Source organism: Hordeum vulgare, chromosome 4H (assembly GCF_904849725.1).
Source record: "Hordeum vulgare subsp. vulgare chromosome 4H, MorexV3_pseudomolecules_assembly, whole genome shotgun sequence".
Lineage (NCBI taxonomy): Eukaryota > Viridiplantae > Streptophyta > Magnoliopsida > Poales > Poaceae > Hordeum > Hordeum vulgare.
The window spans coordinates 238,066,447-238,082,677 of record NC_058521.1 but is presented as its reverse complement, the minus strand read 5'-3'; the positions used below and the strand labels follow the sequence as shown (position 1 = coordinate 238,082,677).

Sequence of the window (16,231 nt, the reverse complement as noted above, 5' to 3'; positions counted from 1 at the left end):
TTGACAAGTTCGGTTGTTTGATTCAGGAGCGACAGACGAGCCAGACGGTTGGGACTGGCACCAGGCGTAGGGGGCTCTGGTACATGGACCAGGAGGTGCAACCGGACTTGGTGTGTGCTGCGACCATGGAGGACAAGGAGAAGCAGGCGATGATCCATCATTGTAGAATGGGTCATGTATCTTTTGATAAGATGAGTAGAATCTTTCCGGATGTTATGCGTGGAATAGGCAAGGGCAAGTTGACATGTGATGCTTGCGAATATGCAAAACACACGAGCCTCATATGTGAGTAAGGGGCTTAGGAGCATATCTCCTTTTATGCTCATTCATTCGGATGTATGGACTAGCCCAGTAGTGTCAATGAATGGAAAGAAGTATTTTGTTACCTTTATTGACTGCTATTCTCGTATGACTTGGATTTACTTGATGCGTCACAAGGATGAGGTGTTTAGCTGTTTTCAGAACTTCCATGCTCTTGGAAAGAACCAGTTTCAGGTGCAGGCCAACGTGCTCAGGACTGACAATGGTACAGAGTATGTGAACCATATTTTTGGGGATTTCATGGCTAACCAAGGGATTCTTCATCAAACTTCATGTCCGGACACCCCACCTCAGAATGGAGTGGCCGAAAGGAAGAATCGTCATATTCTTGAGGTTGCTCGGTCATTAATGTTTACCATGAATGTGCCTAAGTTCTTATGGGATGAAGCAGTTATGACAGCCACGTACCTGATCAACCGGACACCTTCCAGGATATTAGGTATGAAATCTCCGTCTGAGTTGCTCATTGGAGATAATAAGTTTGTTGTTTCCCCAAAGTTGTTTGGCAGTACTTGCTTTGTTCGTGATCACCGACCATCTGTTGGAAAGCTTGATCCTCGGGCAGTGAAGTGTGTCTTCCTGGGATACTCTTCTAGTCAGCAGGGGTATAAATGTTGGTCTCCCTCTGAAAAACGCAGGTTCGTGAGTATGAATGTTACCTTCAGGGAGTCCGAGCCATTCTATGGTACGCCGACTGATCTCAGTCTGCTATTTGCAGAGCTTGACCACCTACATCAGGTGCACGATGGTCAAGAGGGGGAGAAGGATGTGTCTCATACTCAGGGTGATTCTGTGGGCAATAACACTGCTAATGATGTGCAAGTTCAGGTCCAACCAATAGTGGGAACAATTCCGGTTAGTACTCTCACTGATGATGATGTGCAGGTTCATGTCGAGCCAACCGTTGATACACTTAAGATTGGTGCTCTTCGGGTTCCTGTTCGGGATCGATGGCAGACGAACACCCTAGTGTACTCTCGACGGCAACCACATGTGCAAGGGGAGCAGCAAGGCAGTGAGGCAAGAGTGCAGGGGGAGCAACAAGGCAATGAGGCAAGAGTGCAAGGGGAGCAGCAAGGCAATGAGGCAAGAGTGCAGGGGGAGCAGCAAGATAGTGAGACGAGCTCATCTGATACAGTGGAGCTGCCCATTGCATTGCCAAAGGCTACACGTGAAGCGGCAAGAAAGGGTGAAGTAGCAAGGAAGGCTCTACCGAAGGATGATGCTTGTGATGATCTTGATATTGGCAATTTTGTGTCTTATAAGGCTTTGTCACCCACATATAAGGCGTTTGTTGCCTCCCTTCAAACTGTGTCAATTCCAAAGGATTGGAAGGCTGCAAAGCAAGATCCGAGGTGGCGTGAAGCGATGATAGAAGAGTTGGAAGCACTAAGGAAAAACAAGACATGGGTGCTAACCACATTGCCGGCAGAAAAGAAAACAGTGAGTTGTAAGTGGATCTATACAGTGAAGCAGAATCCTGAAGGGAAGGTGGAACGGTATAAGGCCAGATTGGTCGCCAGAGGACATAGTCAAACTTATGGAATTGACTATGATGAGACGTTTGCTCCCGTGGCAAAGATGAACACAGTAAGGATATTGGTCTCTTGTGCTGCAAACTTTGGGTGGAAGTTGCATCAATTAGATGTCAAGAATGCCTTCTTGCATGGTGAGTTTCAAGAAGAAGTGTACATTGAAATACCACCAGGTTTTGGTACTTCAGAGACTACGGGGAAGGTATGCAGGCTGAAGAAATCCTTGTATGGACTGAAGCAATCACCAAGGGCCTGGTTTGATAGGTTCAGGCGTGCTGTCCGTGGTATGGGGTATGGTCAGTGGAACGATGACCACACGATGTTCTACAAGCACTCTGATCGGAAGATCACCATTCTTGCTGTTTATGTGGATGACATTATCATCACTGGAGATGATGAGGAGGAAATAGAGAGATTGAAGGGTTGTTTGAGCAAGGAGTTTGAGGTAAAGGATTTGGGTAACCTAAAATACTTTCTTGGCATTGAAGTGGCTCGGACAGAGAAGGGAATCTCTTTGTGCCAACGAAAATACACCTTGGATCTCTTGAGTGACGTGGGCATGATGGGATGTCGTACTGCCCCTACTCCGATTGAACAAAATCACCAAGTGACAGCACAATCAGGAGAGCTAGTGAATAAGGAAGAGTATCAGAAACTGGTTGGAAGGTTGTTGTACTTGTGTCATACCAGGCCTGACATTACGTATGCTACGGGGGTGGTGAGCAGATACATGCATGAACCAAGGAGTGGGCATCTTGATATTGTGCACAGAATCCTGAAATACCTGAAGGGGACTCCGGGTAAAGGGTTGTGGTTTGGGAAGAGTGGACATCTTGAGGTGGATGGCTATAGTGACTCTGACTGGGCCAGTTGTCAAGATGATAGAAGATCAACTTCTGGTTACTGCGTGTTTGTGGGAGGAAATTTGGTATCATGGAGAAGCAAGAAACAGCCGGTTGTGTCTAGATCAACAGCAGAAGCTGAGTATAGAGCATTATCTCAAGGGTTGTGTGAGATGCTCTGGGTGAAGTACCTACTGAGCGAGTTGAAACTTCTGAGGAAGGGGTCCTTGAAGGTGTGGTGTGACAATCAGTCAGCTATAGCCATCGCTAATAACCCAGTTCAACATGATAGGACAAAGCATGTGGAAATTGATTGGTTCTTCATTAAGGAGAAGCTTGATGCCGGGGTCATCAGCCTTACTCATGTCAGTTCTGGGCAGCAGTTTGCAGATTGTTTGACAAAGGGTCTGGGAACAAAGGATTGTAACTTGGCATGTGACAAGATGGGAATGATAGATATCTACCACCCATCTTGAGGGTGAGTGTTGAACCGGCATGGCCCAGCCCATCAAGTTATCTCTTAGGGCCCAGACCCATGTAGTGGGACTGACCTAATAGGAGGCTCCCAGCCATCCCGTTCCCAGATAGAGCCGCCACACACGAAACAAAGCTGCTGGAGGTACTCCTCTCTCCCTCCCGTACTCCTCTCTCCCTCCCGTTTCAACAGTTTCTATGTGACTGGTTTCTATGCAATCTGTACAGTACCTATTTACTGACATATGCGAAAAATAGATTTCACATTTCCTTTCATTTTCCTTGTTAGACTTGATTGAGAAGAAGCTAGCACAATGTTAATTCAAGAAGACATTACTTCAATTTAACTTTGGAGATTATTAAACATTAAGATGCTCTTGAGTCTTGATTCACTTGAGAATGAAGAAAACGTGCAGCTGACCAACTATTATCTTCTTCCACATGTTAAAAGATTAACTTTCCAGTTCTGAGCTTTTCATGCCTGCTTTTGCAGATTAATGACCGCTATGAGTTTCCTTTGCAACTTGATCTGGATAGAGATGATGGCAAGTATCTTGCTCCAGATGCAGATAGAAGTATAAGAAACCTTTATACTCTCCACAGGTGATTACTTTATTGTTATGCATTCAGTTGTAGGAACTTTGGATTGTTTGAAGTTGAAGTTGAGTAATTTGCCTATCACAGTTTCCCAATGGTTTAATATAGTAGTCTGGGGACTCACATTACAAGAGACATTGTAACACTAATATCTGTTTCTTTCATCTAGAACCTATTCATGAGCATAGGTTATTAGTTGCTATGCTTTAGTGGACAAGGACTTGAACGGAGGCAAATGTTTTGTTATATATGACGGAAGTGTGTTCCTGAATGCTGATTCATACTACTTAGTCAACTATAAGAATCTGTCCACTGAGCCGCCTCCTGAGAATCTGCCAGGCATAAAAGAAGATCTTGTCATTTGAATTTCATATTTGTTAGTAATGTTTGTGAAAATGTGTTTGTGCAAATTTTACAAATGCAAATTTAAGTAATTACTTCCTCTGATCCACATTACTTGCCGCTCAGACGGATATATCTAGACACATTTCAATGCTAGATACATCCGTTTGAGCGACAAGTAAATATGGAGTACTAGTTACTGGGCATGGTGTTTTCTTGGAAACCAGGCGGTAGTGCTTTTTTACGGAGCCAACAAGTCTAGTTCCAGTAAAAGCGAATTTAGTTAAATTGTGTTCCTAACCAGATGAGATCTTAACTATCTTAAGAAAATCTGGTTTGGACAATACTTGGGATCCAAACAATGAAACAACCTGTTGATGTATTTGTATAAACCAGTTTCTTGCAGACCAACCTTTTGTGTCTAATACTAGTGTGCAAATAAGTGTCATGAATTCCTCGCTACATCTTCCTTCTGTACTAACGTTGTTTATTTGCTTTCTCAGCGTTCTTGTTCATAGTGGACGAGTACATGGTGGTCACTACTATGCATTTATACGACCAACGCTAGCAAATCAATGGTTATTTCTCTAATGACTTTTGTGGTCCTCTAGTACCACAATTTACTCATTTAGTTGCTTCTCGTTTTCTTATTCATGGCCACTTGATGGGTAGCTGAATATACATAGATATACACATGTCTCAATTTGACAACATAAACTAGCTTACTAGGACATGTATTTGTTAGATGCTTCGCTACCATCCCAAGTTGGTATCCAAAGTATTCATGTAAATTGTTGTGCTTACAGATGAGAATAGTGATAATCTTGGGTATAGTTTGTAAATTTGTGCAAGTATTTGTTAATTCAACCAAGTTGCTCTCTTTCCATCTCCCTCATCCAAGTTTTCATGAGATAACTGTTTCCGGGGTTTCCTGTAAGCGATGACTAGTCAGCTAGCATGAACTCCATTAACTTTTTTTGGAATACATTGTCATGACTTGTTCCAATAGGTTTGGAGTATGAGATTCACTTGGCAAGTTACATACTTTAGGCACTCTGACTGCACCCAGACATGATAAACTCGTTCTAGACTGGTATCCTAAGTTACACTTTTGGTGGAATTCGTCGCCAATGGCGTGAATTGAGAGTTAGAGAGAAGAACAGTTTTGCCAAGAATACATGAGATTTGTGTACACCCAGACATGATAAACTCGTTCTAGACTGTGGTATCCTAAGTTACACTTTTGGTGGAATTCGTCGCCATTGCGTGAATTGAGAGTTAGAGAGAAGAACAGTTTTGCCAAGAATACATGAGATTTGTGTATCTCATTCAATAGACGAAGATAATTTTACCCGTATGAGGTTTTATTCGGGTTTATTTCCTTGTAGGGTTATGTATTTGAGACCAAGGGTGTGTTTTAGATATTTTGTTGATGATGCCTAGCTAGGCAAGAACTTCTAGCCAGCACGAGGTAGAGCCTACAAGAGCAAGGGAAATTATTTGGTTCATTTTACCATCGACAAGTTAATTATAAAGATCTGGGCATATGTTCAACGATGGATTTTTTTATTTGTTAGCATGACAAAGTTTATGTAGCATTCACTTGATTCTTGTAGACCCATTGTTATGTGGGCTAGCCCATCAAACTGGAGCCTTGTCCTTCAATTAGAGTTATAGGGCCAATTCTGTTGGGGCTTATGAATGGCCGCCAAAATAAGCTGCCCCCTACACAGCTTATTAAGCTGCCAGAATCAGTTGAAGGTAGGGGCCCTATAACTTATTTTGACTATTGACTATAAATGTATTGCCTAGTCTCTTCCATCAGGTTGCATTGGCTAGAGCATGCACTTCTACATGGTATCAGAGCCAAGAGGTCTCGAGTTCAAGACCCGGCTGACGCAATTAAATTGCAGTCCACTTTTGGTCCATGTTTAGGCCTGAGGAAGCCACACGTGAGGGGGAGTATTGACGTATAAATGTATTGCCTAGTCTCTTCCATCAGATCGGTCTATTGGTTGCATTGGCTAGAGCATGCACTTCTACCAGCTTATTAGTTTAGAGATCTTATTAGAGTTTGAGTAGATTTACCAGCTTGTCGGTCAGGTCTTACCCTCTCAAGCAGGGAAGAATATTGTTGTTTACTTTTATCCGTTTTTCAATAATTAGGGTTATGTCAGTAGTATATCCTTTCAGTTTGGTGTCAAAGATCAAGACCGTGGAGCAGATGAAGATCATCATGAAGCAATTTGGAGGCCTTCACATGAGCGAATGACCGGGCTCTCCTTGCTTAGCTGGTGCTGCGCTTGAGGGTGCTTGAGCAACTCTTGCCGCCCTGTCCCCACCACCATATTTCGTGGCCGCCACAGCCGCCCATGATGCCAACCCTGCATCCCAGGCCCTCCGCCCGGTGATGACATGCCCCCGGTACTTCCCCTCACTAGCAGTGCCCTTGGTGCCCCATTCTAAAGCGGGGAATCGCCACCGCAGCTGTCGTCGGGCCTCCACCTAGCAACAGATTGCTCATCCCTGCATATCTGTCGTCGCAACACAACCCTGTGATGACTCCTACCTACCACCACCATCCGTCGGTCCTCTTTGGGCACCTCCAGCCATCTTACTCATCACTGCTGCCCCCTAACGTCAATCTGGGCCATTTCGCCCCCCACCTTATAGGTCCAATCCTACTCCAAATCCCACTTGCCTTATAGCAGAGTCCATCTGCTTTATCAACTTCACCCGCTAACCGATATCATATGTTTTTACGGCCACGGCCCCCTCCATAACCCATTTGTGCATCCACCCACTAAAGGCAACCGATAATTTGCCGTCAGCATTTCGTCGGGCAGACGACAAAGAATGACTGACGACAAAAACATACTTCTCCGTCCGTTATTTCTTTACAGACGACAAAGCATGTCTTTGCCGTCTGTCATTTGTTTACAAACGACAAAAACATACTTTGCCGACTGCGGAAAAAACACAGATGACAAAGTATGTCTTTGCCGTCTGAATTTTTTTTTTGAAGGCAAAGACATGCTTTGTTGTTTGTCTTTTTTCCGCAGACGGCAAAAAGGAAACACATTCCAGATTGATCCCACGGGTCCATGACGTGGCACACATCCATTCCAGCAGCGGATCGATCCCCACACACATCCACCCAACCAGTGGATCGGTCCCACACACCACCCATGCCCGCACCCACAATGCACACATACCCACGCCTGCACCCACACTCGGCCCCAACCGGCGCGGGCGGGCAGGGTGGCAGAGACGGTGGGCGTGGCAGCCAGCGGCCGTGGCGGCAACAATGGTGGGCAGGGTGACCGTGTTAGGTAGGGCGGCAACGGTGGCAGGCAAGGCGACCAACGGCGACGGGCAGACGGGTAGGACGCCCAGAGCCGCTCGTTTTATTCGCCGGGCACCTCTTCCCTTCCTTGGCTCCTTCTCTCCCTGTGGCGGCTGGCCTTGTTTCTTTCTCACTCGGGCAGCTCCTTCTCTCGCTCCGACTCCTCGTTCTCTCCCTCCCTCGACTTCTCCCTCCAGCAGCGGCGCGGGCGTGCGAGCATGGCATGGCCGGCCGGCGATCTGTAGAGCATGTCCGGGGAACGGCAGTAGGAACAACATAGCACTTTCTCAGAAAAAATGGAACAACAAAGCACGTCCGGGAACAATAGGGACACACGTCAGTTTTTAGCTGGCTACATCAGCATGTTTCTAGCTGGCTACATTAGCATGTTTCTAGCGCTCATGTACCGCAATAATGAGCCATTAACACCGTCCTAACAATGGTTTCTATACATAGCAGGGCTGCCTGACGGTCTTAGCATTGATGTTGAGCTTCAACGACCGTCTGACCTCCACACAACCATCTCCATGTCCCTCCAACAATGTCCACACTAGCCTTCTTGGCATACAGGGCTGTTGTGCCCCTCCGATTCTCATACGGTCAACTCAACTCTCACACCTTCCTCGCCCGCACCACTAGCACATGTCTTGCCGTCAAGCACTCCAGAGCAAACCTTGCCACAACAGGTTTGGGGCCCCAAGCCAGCTGAGTTCGCACAATGTCTTCATCAGGGTTTGAACTGCGACGAGATTTATGGTCAGGGTAATCGGTGTGCACGGTTCTTCTTTATTGAGGCTGACGACTCTGACCACCCCCTCCTAGTAAAGCAATGAAGAACATTGTCATTTAATTTTATCTACTTTTCAGTAAGTAGGGTTATGCAGTTCATTTAATTTTATCTACTTTTCAGTAAGTAGGGTTATGCAGTAGCATTGTTCATGACATGGACTGATCAATCAATTAATTGGCTGATAAATCCCTTCTCAATGGGTCACTTAGTAGCCGATTAACTGGCCGACTCGCCTATTAATCCTCTATCGCCATTTTTTTTCTTTCGAGAAAACGCAGTGAGATTCATGCGTTTCTTTGTATTGAAAAGGTAGAGTTTATGTTACAATCCTCCTAGGAGGGACAATACTGATGATGATTACACATAGTTGGTGCACGTCCTCTATCGCCATTCGATCGAGCCAGTTAACTCGATTTCTGCGGGAGAGCCAATGCAGCTCTCCTGGTAGGGCAAGGATCTTGTAGCCCATTTTTGCTAGTTTGCTTGGCAAAGCTAGTAGTTTATTTTCTACTCCATCCTAAACAGACGGCATACAGTTTGAGTGATTTCGTCCTGATTTAAGTGGCATGTTTGTAGATACCCTGTAATCTTCTTGATTTACCCTTCATGCGCTTGGCTGGGAGTAATTATCAGCATTGCGTGCGGGGAATTAAAGTGCCAACCGAGCGCATGCATACATGAAGCAGCACAAGGTTGTGTTGGAATAGCCCCACCTTGTTGCTACGAATAGTACAACACAAGCGTTTAAAGGAACTATTTCAATGTGCTGCGCTAGATATCACTCTAGAGGCAAATATAGGCCGATATGGCAGCAAGAGTTCAATTCAAAAGAACTAGAGCACAAGATGTAATCGAAGATCTTAGATAAGAGCTCTATTACAATTTACAGGTAGTGGCGTACATAATCTGGTTCCAAAATAGAGGCGAGGACCTCTATTTATAGGCTTTGGGAAACCTTCACACCTAAACTTTTACTTATAGCTAGAATACTCTAGAAAACATTACTTAAGATACAATGTTCCACTAATAGCTAGAAGACTCCAGAAAACAGTTAGCTAAAGCTAGGACAACAAGCAAATACTAGAAGAGTAGAAGTATCTAGAAGTAGGCAAATGGATTTGACTTCTGATTTCCTTTTTATTCTTCTTCCCTCTTTGTTCCTCATCATTCTCCTTCGGTTGTTTGGAACTCGGACCTTGAGTTATCTTCATAGAGCGCTTCTTCTGGGTGATAGAGTTAAGTGCGCAACATCAGATGTGTTGGATATACCCATCTGGGTAGAAGTATCTAGAAGTAGGCAAATGGTTTTGACTTCTGATTTCCTTTTTATTCTCCTTCCCTCTTTGTTCCTCATCATTCTCCTCTGGTTGTTTGGAACTCGACCTTGAGTTATCTTCATAGAGCGCTTCTTCTAGGTGATATAGTTAAGTGCGCAACATCGAATGTGTTGGATATACCCATCTCGCTTGGAAGATCTATCATATTAGCATTATCATTTATCTTCCTCAGAATAGAGAAGGCCCATACCTGTTAAGCTTCATGCACTGCGGACGCAACCAAAAGTCTGTATTGATGGAAAGGGCTAGGCAATCCACATATACACTTGAACACCCCCTCTCACGTGTGACATGGAAAGTCAACACGTGAATAGACTCTGAGGTATGGCTCAGGAGGCCTATACGTCGACAAAGGGATCAACAACAATTTTTTGGATAAACTGCGAAAGCCATGACTTGAACTTGAGACCTTAGGACCCGATACCATGTTAAGATTCATACACTAGCCAACACAACCAAAAGTCCAAACGGATGGATATGACTAGACAATTCACATATACACTTCAACAATACCTTCGCTGCCTAAGCTTCCTTTTAACACCTAAAGGCAGTCTTTCTTTTGAAGGTAGACCATCACCTTATCAACAACTTGAAATGATTTCAGCCTCTTGCACTCAACAAATTGTATATATTCCTGATTTTGTACTTTTGAAACACAAGAATTTCTTCAGATAACTCTGTGTCATTATCAGCAAAGGAGAATGCTGATTTTGAGTTTCCCCTTGATGGTAGCTTCACCGGGTCCACTACATGTGTTGGAGCGTTAGTGTAGACAATGGAAAAGGGATTCCTTCCTTTGGATATATGCTTGGAGTTGTCCTAGGAGAACTCTGCAAGTGATAAAGCCGAATCCCATTGTCCCTCTCTTTCTCCACAAATGCAACCGATCAGATCACACAATAATTTGGTCACCACTTTCGTTTGTCCATCTATTTGTGGATGGGTAGTGTTAGAAAATTTTAATTCAGTGTCGAATTGCGTCCACAAAGTGAGCCAAAATGCAACAAGAGACTTGCTATCACGGTCTGAGACGATGTACTTTGGAGCGCCATGAAAGACCGACCACTTCTCGAAAGAATAGGTCCCATGATGAGCATCTGTTGTCTTGCGGCATGGAATGAAATGAGCCATTTTAAAGAATCTGTCCATGACCACAGACACAACATCACTCCCTCATTTTGTTCTTGGCAAACCAAAGACGATGTCCATAGTGATATCCTCCGACGGAGCAACATGAACAGGCAAAGGCATATATTGTGTTCTGGACTTGTCCTTTCTAGGTTTGACATACGGGGCACCGCTGAACAAACTTTTCTACACCTCTCTTTAGTTGTGGCCAAAAGTAACGAGCCTCTAGGTTAGTGATAGCCTTGTCGCGTTCAACATGGCCACCAAGATCACCTGAACCGAGGTTTCTAATCAGTTTATCAAGTAGTGAACTTGGGATGCACAAACAAGCATTTTTGAAGAGATAGCCATCTTGCTCCAAATAGTCGTAAACTAATGGCCGTTCCCTTATGTGCTTGACCCAAACATGGCCAAAGTCTTGATCATCCTCATACAACTCCTTTATTAGATCCATGCCCAGAAGTTCAGCCTCAAAAAATATGAAGAGACATGCACGCTGACTCAAAGCATCTGCTACTAAATTGGTTGCTCCAGATTTAGGCACAATGAGACACTTAAACCTCTCCAGATATGTTGTCCATCTTGCTAGTATATGATCACCATGCTTTTGATTTCTAAAAGGCTTCAAAAATTGATGGTCAGTGTACACCATGAGCTCTTTAGGCAGCAAATAAACTTGCCAAGTTTTTAAAGCTTGAGAAACTGCATACAATTCTTGCTGATAAGTACTCTATTTCTGAAGCAGCACAAGGTTGTTGAGGAGCAACTCCACGTTGCTATTGCTTCAACATGCTGCGCTAGATATCGCTCTAGAGGCGAGTGTAGGCCAATATGGCAGCAGGAGTTCAATCCAGAACTCCCAGAGCACAAGTTCTAAGAACACCAAGTTCTATTATAGGTAGTGGGGGTACATAGTCTAGTTACAAACTAGAGGTGAGTACATCTATTTATAGGGTTTTGGGAAGCCTTCACATACTTCTACTTATGGCTAGAACACTCTAGAAAACATTACTTAAAATACACCATTCTACTCATGGCTACTCACAACTAGAGGACTCTAGAAAACAGTAGGTAGGGTAGAAAAGAAAACAAATACTACACTAGAGTGGAAGCATCTAGAAGTAGCCAACCAAATCCACATACAATTTTTCCCCTCATGTGGATGAGCAGTGTTAGAAATTTGTCCATCTGTTTGTGGAAGCATCTTTCGTTTGTCCATCTGTTTGTGGATGAGCAGTGTTAGAAATTTTTAATTCAGTGTTGGATTCTTTCCACAAAGTGAGTCAAAATGCAGCAAGAAACTTGCTATCACGGTTTGAGACGATGGACCTTGGAACTCCATGAAATCTTAGCCACTTCTCGAAAGAATAGGTTTGCCTCATGATGAGCATCCATTGTCTTGCGGCATGGGATGAAATGAGCCATCTTAGAGAATCTGTCCACGACCATAAACACGACATCACTTCCTCGTCTTGTTCTTGGCAAGGCCAAGACGAAGTCCATATAGATGTCCTCCCATGGAGCAACAGTAACATGCAAAGGCATGTATAACCCTGTGTTTTGGACTTGGCCTTTGCAGGTTTGACATATAGGGCATCGTTAAACAAACTTCCCAGCATCTCTCTTTAGTTGTGGCCAAAATTAGCGAGCTTCCAGGTTAGCGATAGTCTTGTCGCGTCCAACATGGCCACTAAGATCACCTACATGGAGCTCTTTTGCATGGAGCTCTTTAACCAGATTGTCATGTAGAGAACTTCTTGGAATGCACAAACGATCATTTTTGAAGAGATAGCCATTCTGCACCAAACTTGACATGGGAGGAGTCCGTTAAGAGAGACCTGAAGGTTTGGAATATCGACAAAGACTTAGCCATGGACAGGGGTGCGTGGAAGTTAGCTATCCACGTTCCAGAGCCATGACTTGGCTTCGAGATCTTATGGGTTTCAACTCTAGCCTACCCCAACTTGTTTGGGACTGAAAGGCTTGGTTGTTGTTGTTGTAGCCATTCTGCACCAAATAGTCATCACCTAACGGCTGGCCCCTTGTGTGCTTTACCCAAACATGGCCAAAGTCTTCGTCATCCTGATACAACTCCTTTATTTGATCCATGCTTGGAAGTTCAGCCTCAAAAGAAGTCAAGAGGCATGCACGACGACTCAAAGCATCATCCACTCGGTTAGTCGTTCCAGATTTATGCACGATGAGATAGTTAAACCTCTCCAGATATGCTGCCCATCTTGCTAGCATGCGATCAACATGTTTTTGATTTCTAAAATGCTTCAAGGATTGATGGTCAGTGTAAACGACAAACTCTTTAGGCAGCAAATAGACTTCCCAAGTTTTCAAAGCTCTGAAAACGGCATACAATTTTCACACGAGGTTCTCCTCTCGCCCTGCGTTCTTCTTGAACGCGATGCCACTATGCACCGGCTCCTCCTTTCAGCTTGTACTCGACCAAAGGAACTCTACGATCGCTCGAAACCTCCATGACCTCGAAGAAAGTCTTCACTTCATATAACCAATCAAGGCGCCCTTCGATATCAATATTTCCATTAAAAGTTGGGATCTCAGCTTTCACCTTGTATGTATCCTTTGTATATGTAGGGTTGTGTACTCTCCGATATGCATAGAGACCAGGTTCTTCAAGGACATCATCAGATTCTTCACCTTCAAAAGCTTCAACCTAAATTGGCCTTCTTGAAGTACGTTGAACTGCATGTTGTTGTGGTAGTCTTGCTCCAAGATTACCTCCCCTTCTTCGTCGTTGAACATCTTCTTTAGATGAATTTTCCTCTGGCAGCAGGGGGAACACCCTTTCTTACCATCTCAATTAGCTGGTCAATCTCCGATTAAAATCTTCACGCAGCTCTTTGATTCACCTGAAGCAGCACAAGGTTGTGGAGGAGCAACTCCACTTTGCTGCTACAATGTGTACAACACAAGTGTTGAAGGAACTACTTCAACGTGCTGCACTAGATATTGCTCTAGAGGCGAGTGTAGGCCAATATGCCAGCAGGAGTTCAATCCAAACTCCCAGAGCACATGATCTACTCCAAGATTTTAGATAAGAACACCAAGTTCTATTATTGATAGTGGGGTACATGGTCTGGTTACAAACTAGAGGTGAGGACCTTTATTTATAGGGCTTTGGGAAGCCTTCACATACTTCTACTTGTGGCTAGAACACTCCAGAAAACATTACTTAAAGTACACCATTCTACTCATGGCTACTCACAACTAGTGGACTCTAGAAAACAATAGGTAGGGTAGAAAAGAAAAGAAATACTACACTAGAGTGGAAGCATCTAGAAGTAGCCAACCAAATCTAACATGAATTTTCTTTTCTCATCTAGTGTTCCTCACCAGTTTGATTTCATGCCTGGAAGGTTGGGAGGTCGACCATGGAAGCCATTTTCTTGGGATGATAACTTATTGAGAGATATAGGAAGCAAAATGACGTGCATATGGTGTTCATTGACTTTTAGAAGGCCTATGATAAGACACCACAAAAGGTCATGTGGTTGGCTTTGGAGAAGCACAAAGTCTCATCAAAGTACATTACCCTCATAAAGGACATGTACGATAATGTCGTGACAAGTGTTCGAACAAGTGATGGCGACACTAATGACTTCCTGATTAAAATAGGACTGCACCAGGGGTCAACCTTGAGCCCTTATCTTCTTGCCTTGGTGATGGATGAGGTCACAAGGGATATACAAGGAGATATCCCATGGTGTACGATCCGCAGCTCCGATGACCAGCGGTGTACGATCCGCGGTGGCCATGTCCGACAGCGAGACCGGCAAGAAGAAGGAAAGCTCGCCAAGCTCGCCGCCGCTAGCGCGTCTCACCGGAGGCGGCAACGGCGAGTTCCGAGTGGTGGAGCGGGTGGTGCGTGAGGAGTCCGGGACGACCATGATGCTCACCCGCACCAACTACATGGAGTGGGCCTTGTTCATGCAGGTGAAACTGCAGGCCTGCGGGCTCTAGGCGGCGGTGAACGCCGTCACTGATGACGAGCGCGACGATCGGCGTGCGCTGGCCGTCATCCTCACCAACGTGCCGCCGGAGCTGATGCGGGTGCTGGCGGCCAAGGATACCGCCAAGACCGCGTGGGAGACGATCAAAACCCTGCGTATGGGCAGCGAGCGTGTCCGGGAAGCCAAGGCGCAGGTGCGGCGCCGTGAGTTCGAGGAGCTCAGGTTCAAGGATGGCGAATCCATTGAGGGCTTCGCGCTGCGCCTGACAGGGATCGTCGCCGACCTGGATCTGTACGGTGACCCCGTTACGGAAGACAAAGCTGTGCAGAAGTTCCTACGGGTCGTGCCCCGCAAGTACCGGCAAATGGCGATGGCCATCGAGTCTCTCATCGACCTCAAGACAATGACCGTTGAAGAGCTGGCCGGACGACTCTCGGCTTGCGAAGATCATTACAATCTGGACGATGCCCCCCAGTCGGGCGGTCGTCTCCTGCTCACTCGCGAGGAGTGGCTTGCACGCGAGCACCAGTACGGTGGCGGCGCGACGTCACACGGCAACGGTGGCCCCTCCTCCGGTGGTGGAGGTGGCAAGAACAAGTCGCCGGGCAAGCCCAAGCAAGCGAACGGCGGCAAGCCCGGAGGCGCGGGTGGTTCCGGCGGGAAGAAGAAAGGCAAGTTCCACTACTGCAACAAGCCGGGCCACTGGAAGAAGGAATGCCGCACCAGAATCAAGGAAGAAGAGGAGCAGACCAAACAGGGCCAAGCACACCTTGTCCGAGATGGGGATGAGCACCACGAAGGCCTCATGATGGCCAGAGTCACCATGTCTGTCACCAACAGACTCGTGGCGCCCCAGCAAGTTCACCTGAATGAAGAGCAGGTGCGTCCGTAGATCTCACCGCCAGAGCTGTGGTACTTCGATACGGGAGCCACAAGCCACATGACGGGGGACAGGGGCATGTTCAGCACTCTGGACGAATCCGTGCAGGGCACTGTGAAGTTCGGAGATGGGTCTCATGTCGCAATCCGTGGAAGAGGTTCGGTGATCTTTAGAGGGAAGAGTGGCAACCAACGCGCACTGTCAGAGGTTTACTTCATCCCAAGTCTGCGCAACAACATCATATCTGTTGGTCAGCTAGATGAAGGGGGGTGCAGGATCCAGATTCATGAGGGATCGATGACAATCCATGACACCAGTGGCCGCATGATGGCTCATGTCAGGCGTTCGAGCTGTCGCTTATACACGGCCGTGCTCACCATTGACACGCCGGCGTGTTTGCTGATGAAGAACGACGACGAGACCTGGCGTTGGCACGCAAGGATGGGCCATCTCCACTTCAGGGCACTGCGTGCTATGTCTACCAAAAACATGGTACGTGGGATGCCACCGATCGACCGCGTCGACGAGTACTGCGACGGGTGCGCCCTCGGCAAGCAACACCATGCACCATTTCCTCAGGTAGCAACATACAGGGCCGAGCAAGGTTTGGAGCTTGTCCACACGGACTTGTGTGGTCCAGTCAACCCTCCCACCGTCGG

General features: G+C 46.0%; 1 protein-coding gene across 1 annotated transcript in view; it reads left to right on the top strand.

Moving 5' to 3' along the window:
- Positions 1-16,231, top strand: part of LOC123448450 (ubiquitin C-terminal hydrolase 12-like) — a 77,785-nt gene that overhangs the window by 20,475 nt on the left and 41,079 nt on the right. The window contains exons 10-11 of the mRNA XM_045125347.1: positions 3,666-3,775; positions 4,615-4,689. Of these exons, the coding sequence (XP_044981282.1) occupies positions 3,666-3,775; positions 4,615-4,689 (185 nt within the window). The remainder of the gene's footprint in view (positions 1-3,665; positions 3,776-4,614; positions 4,690-16,231) is intronic.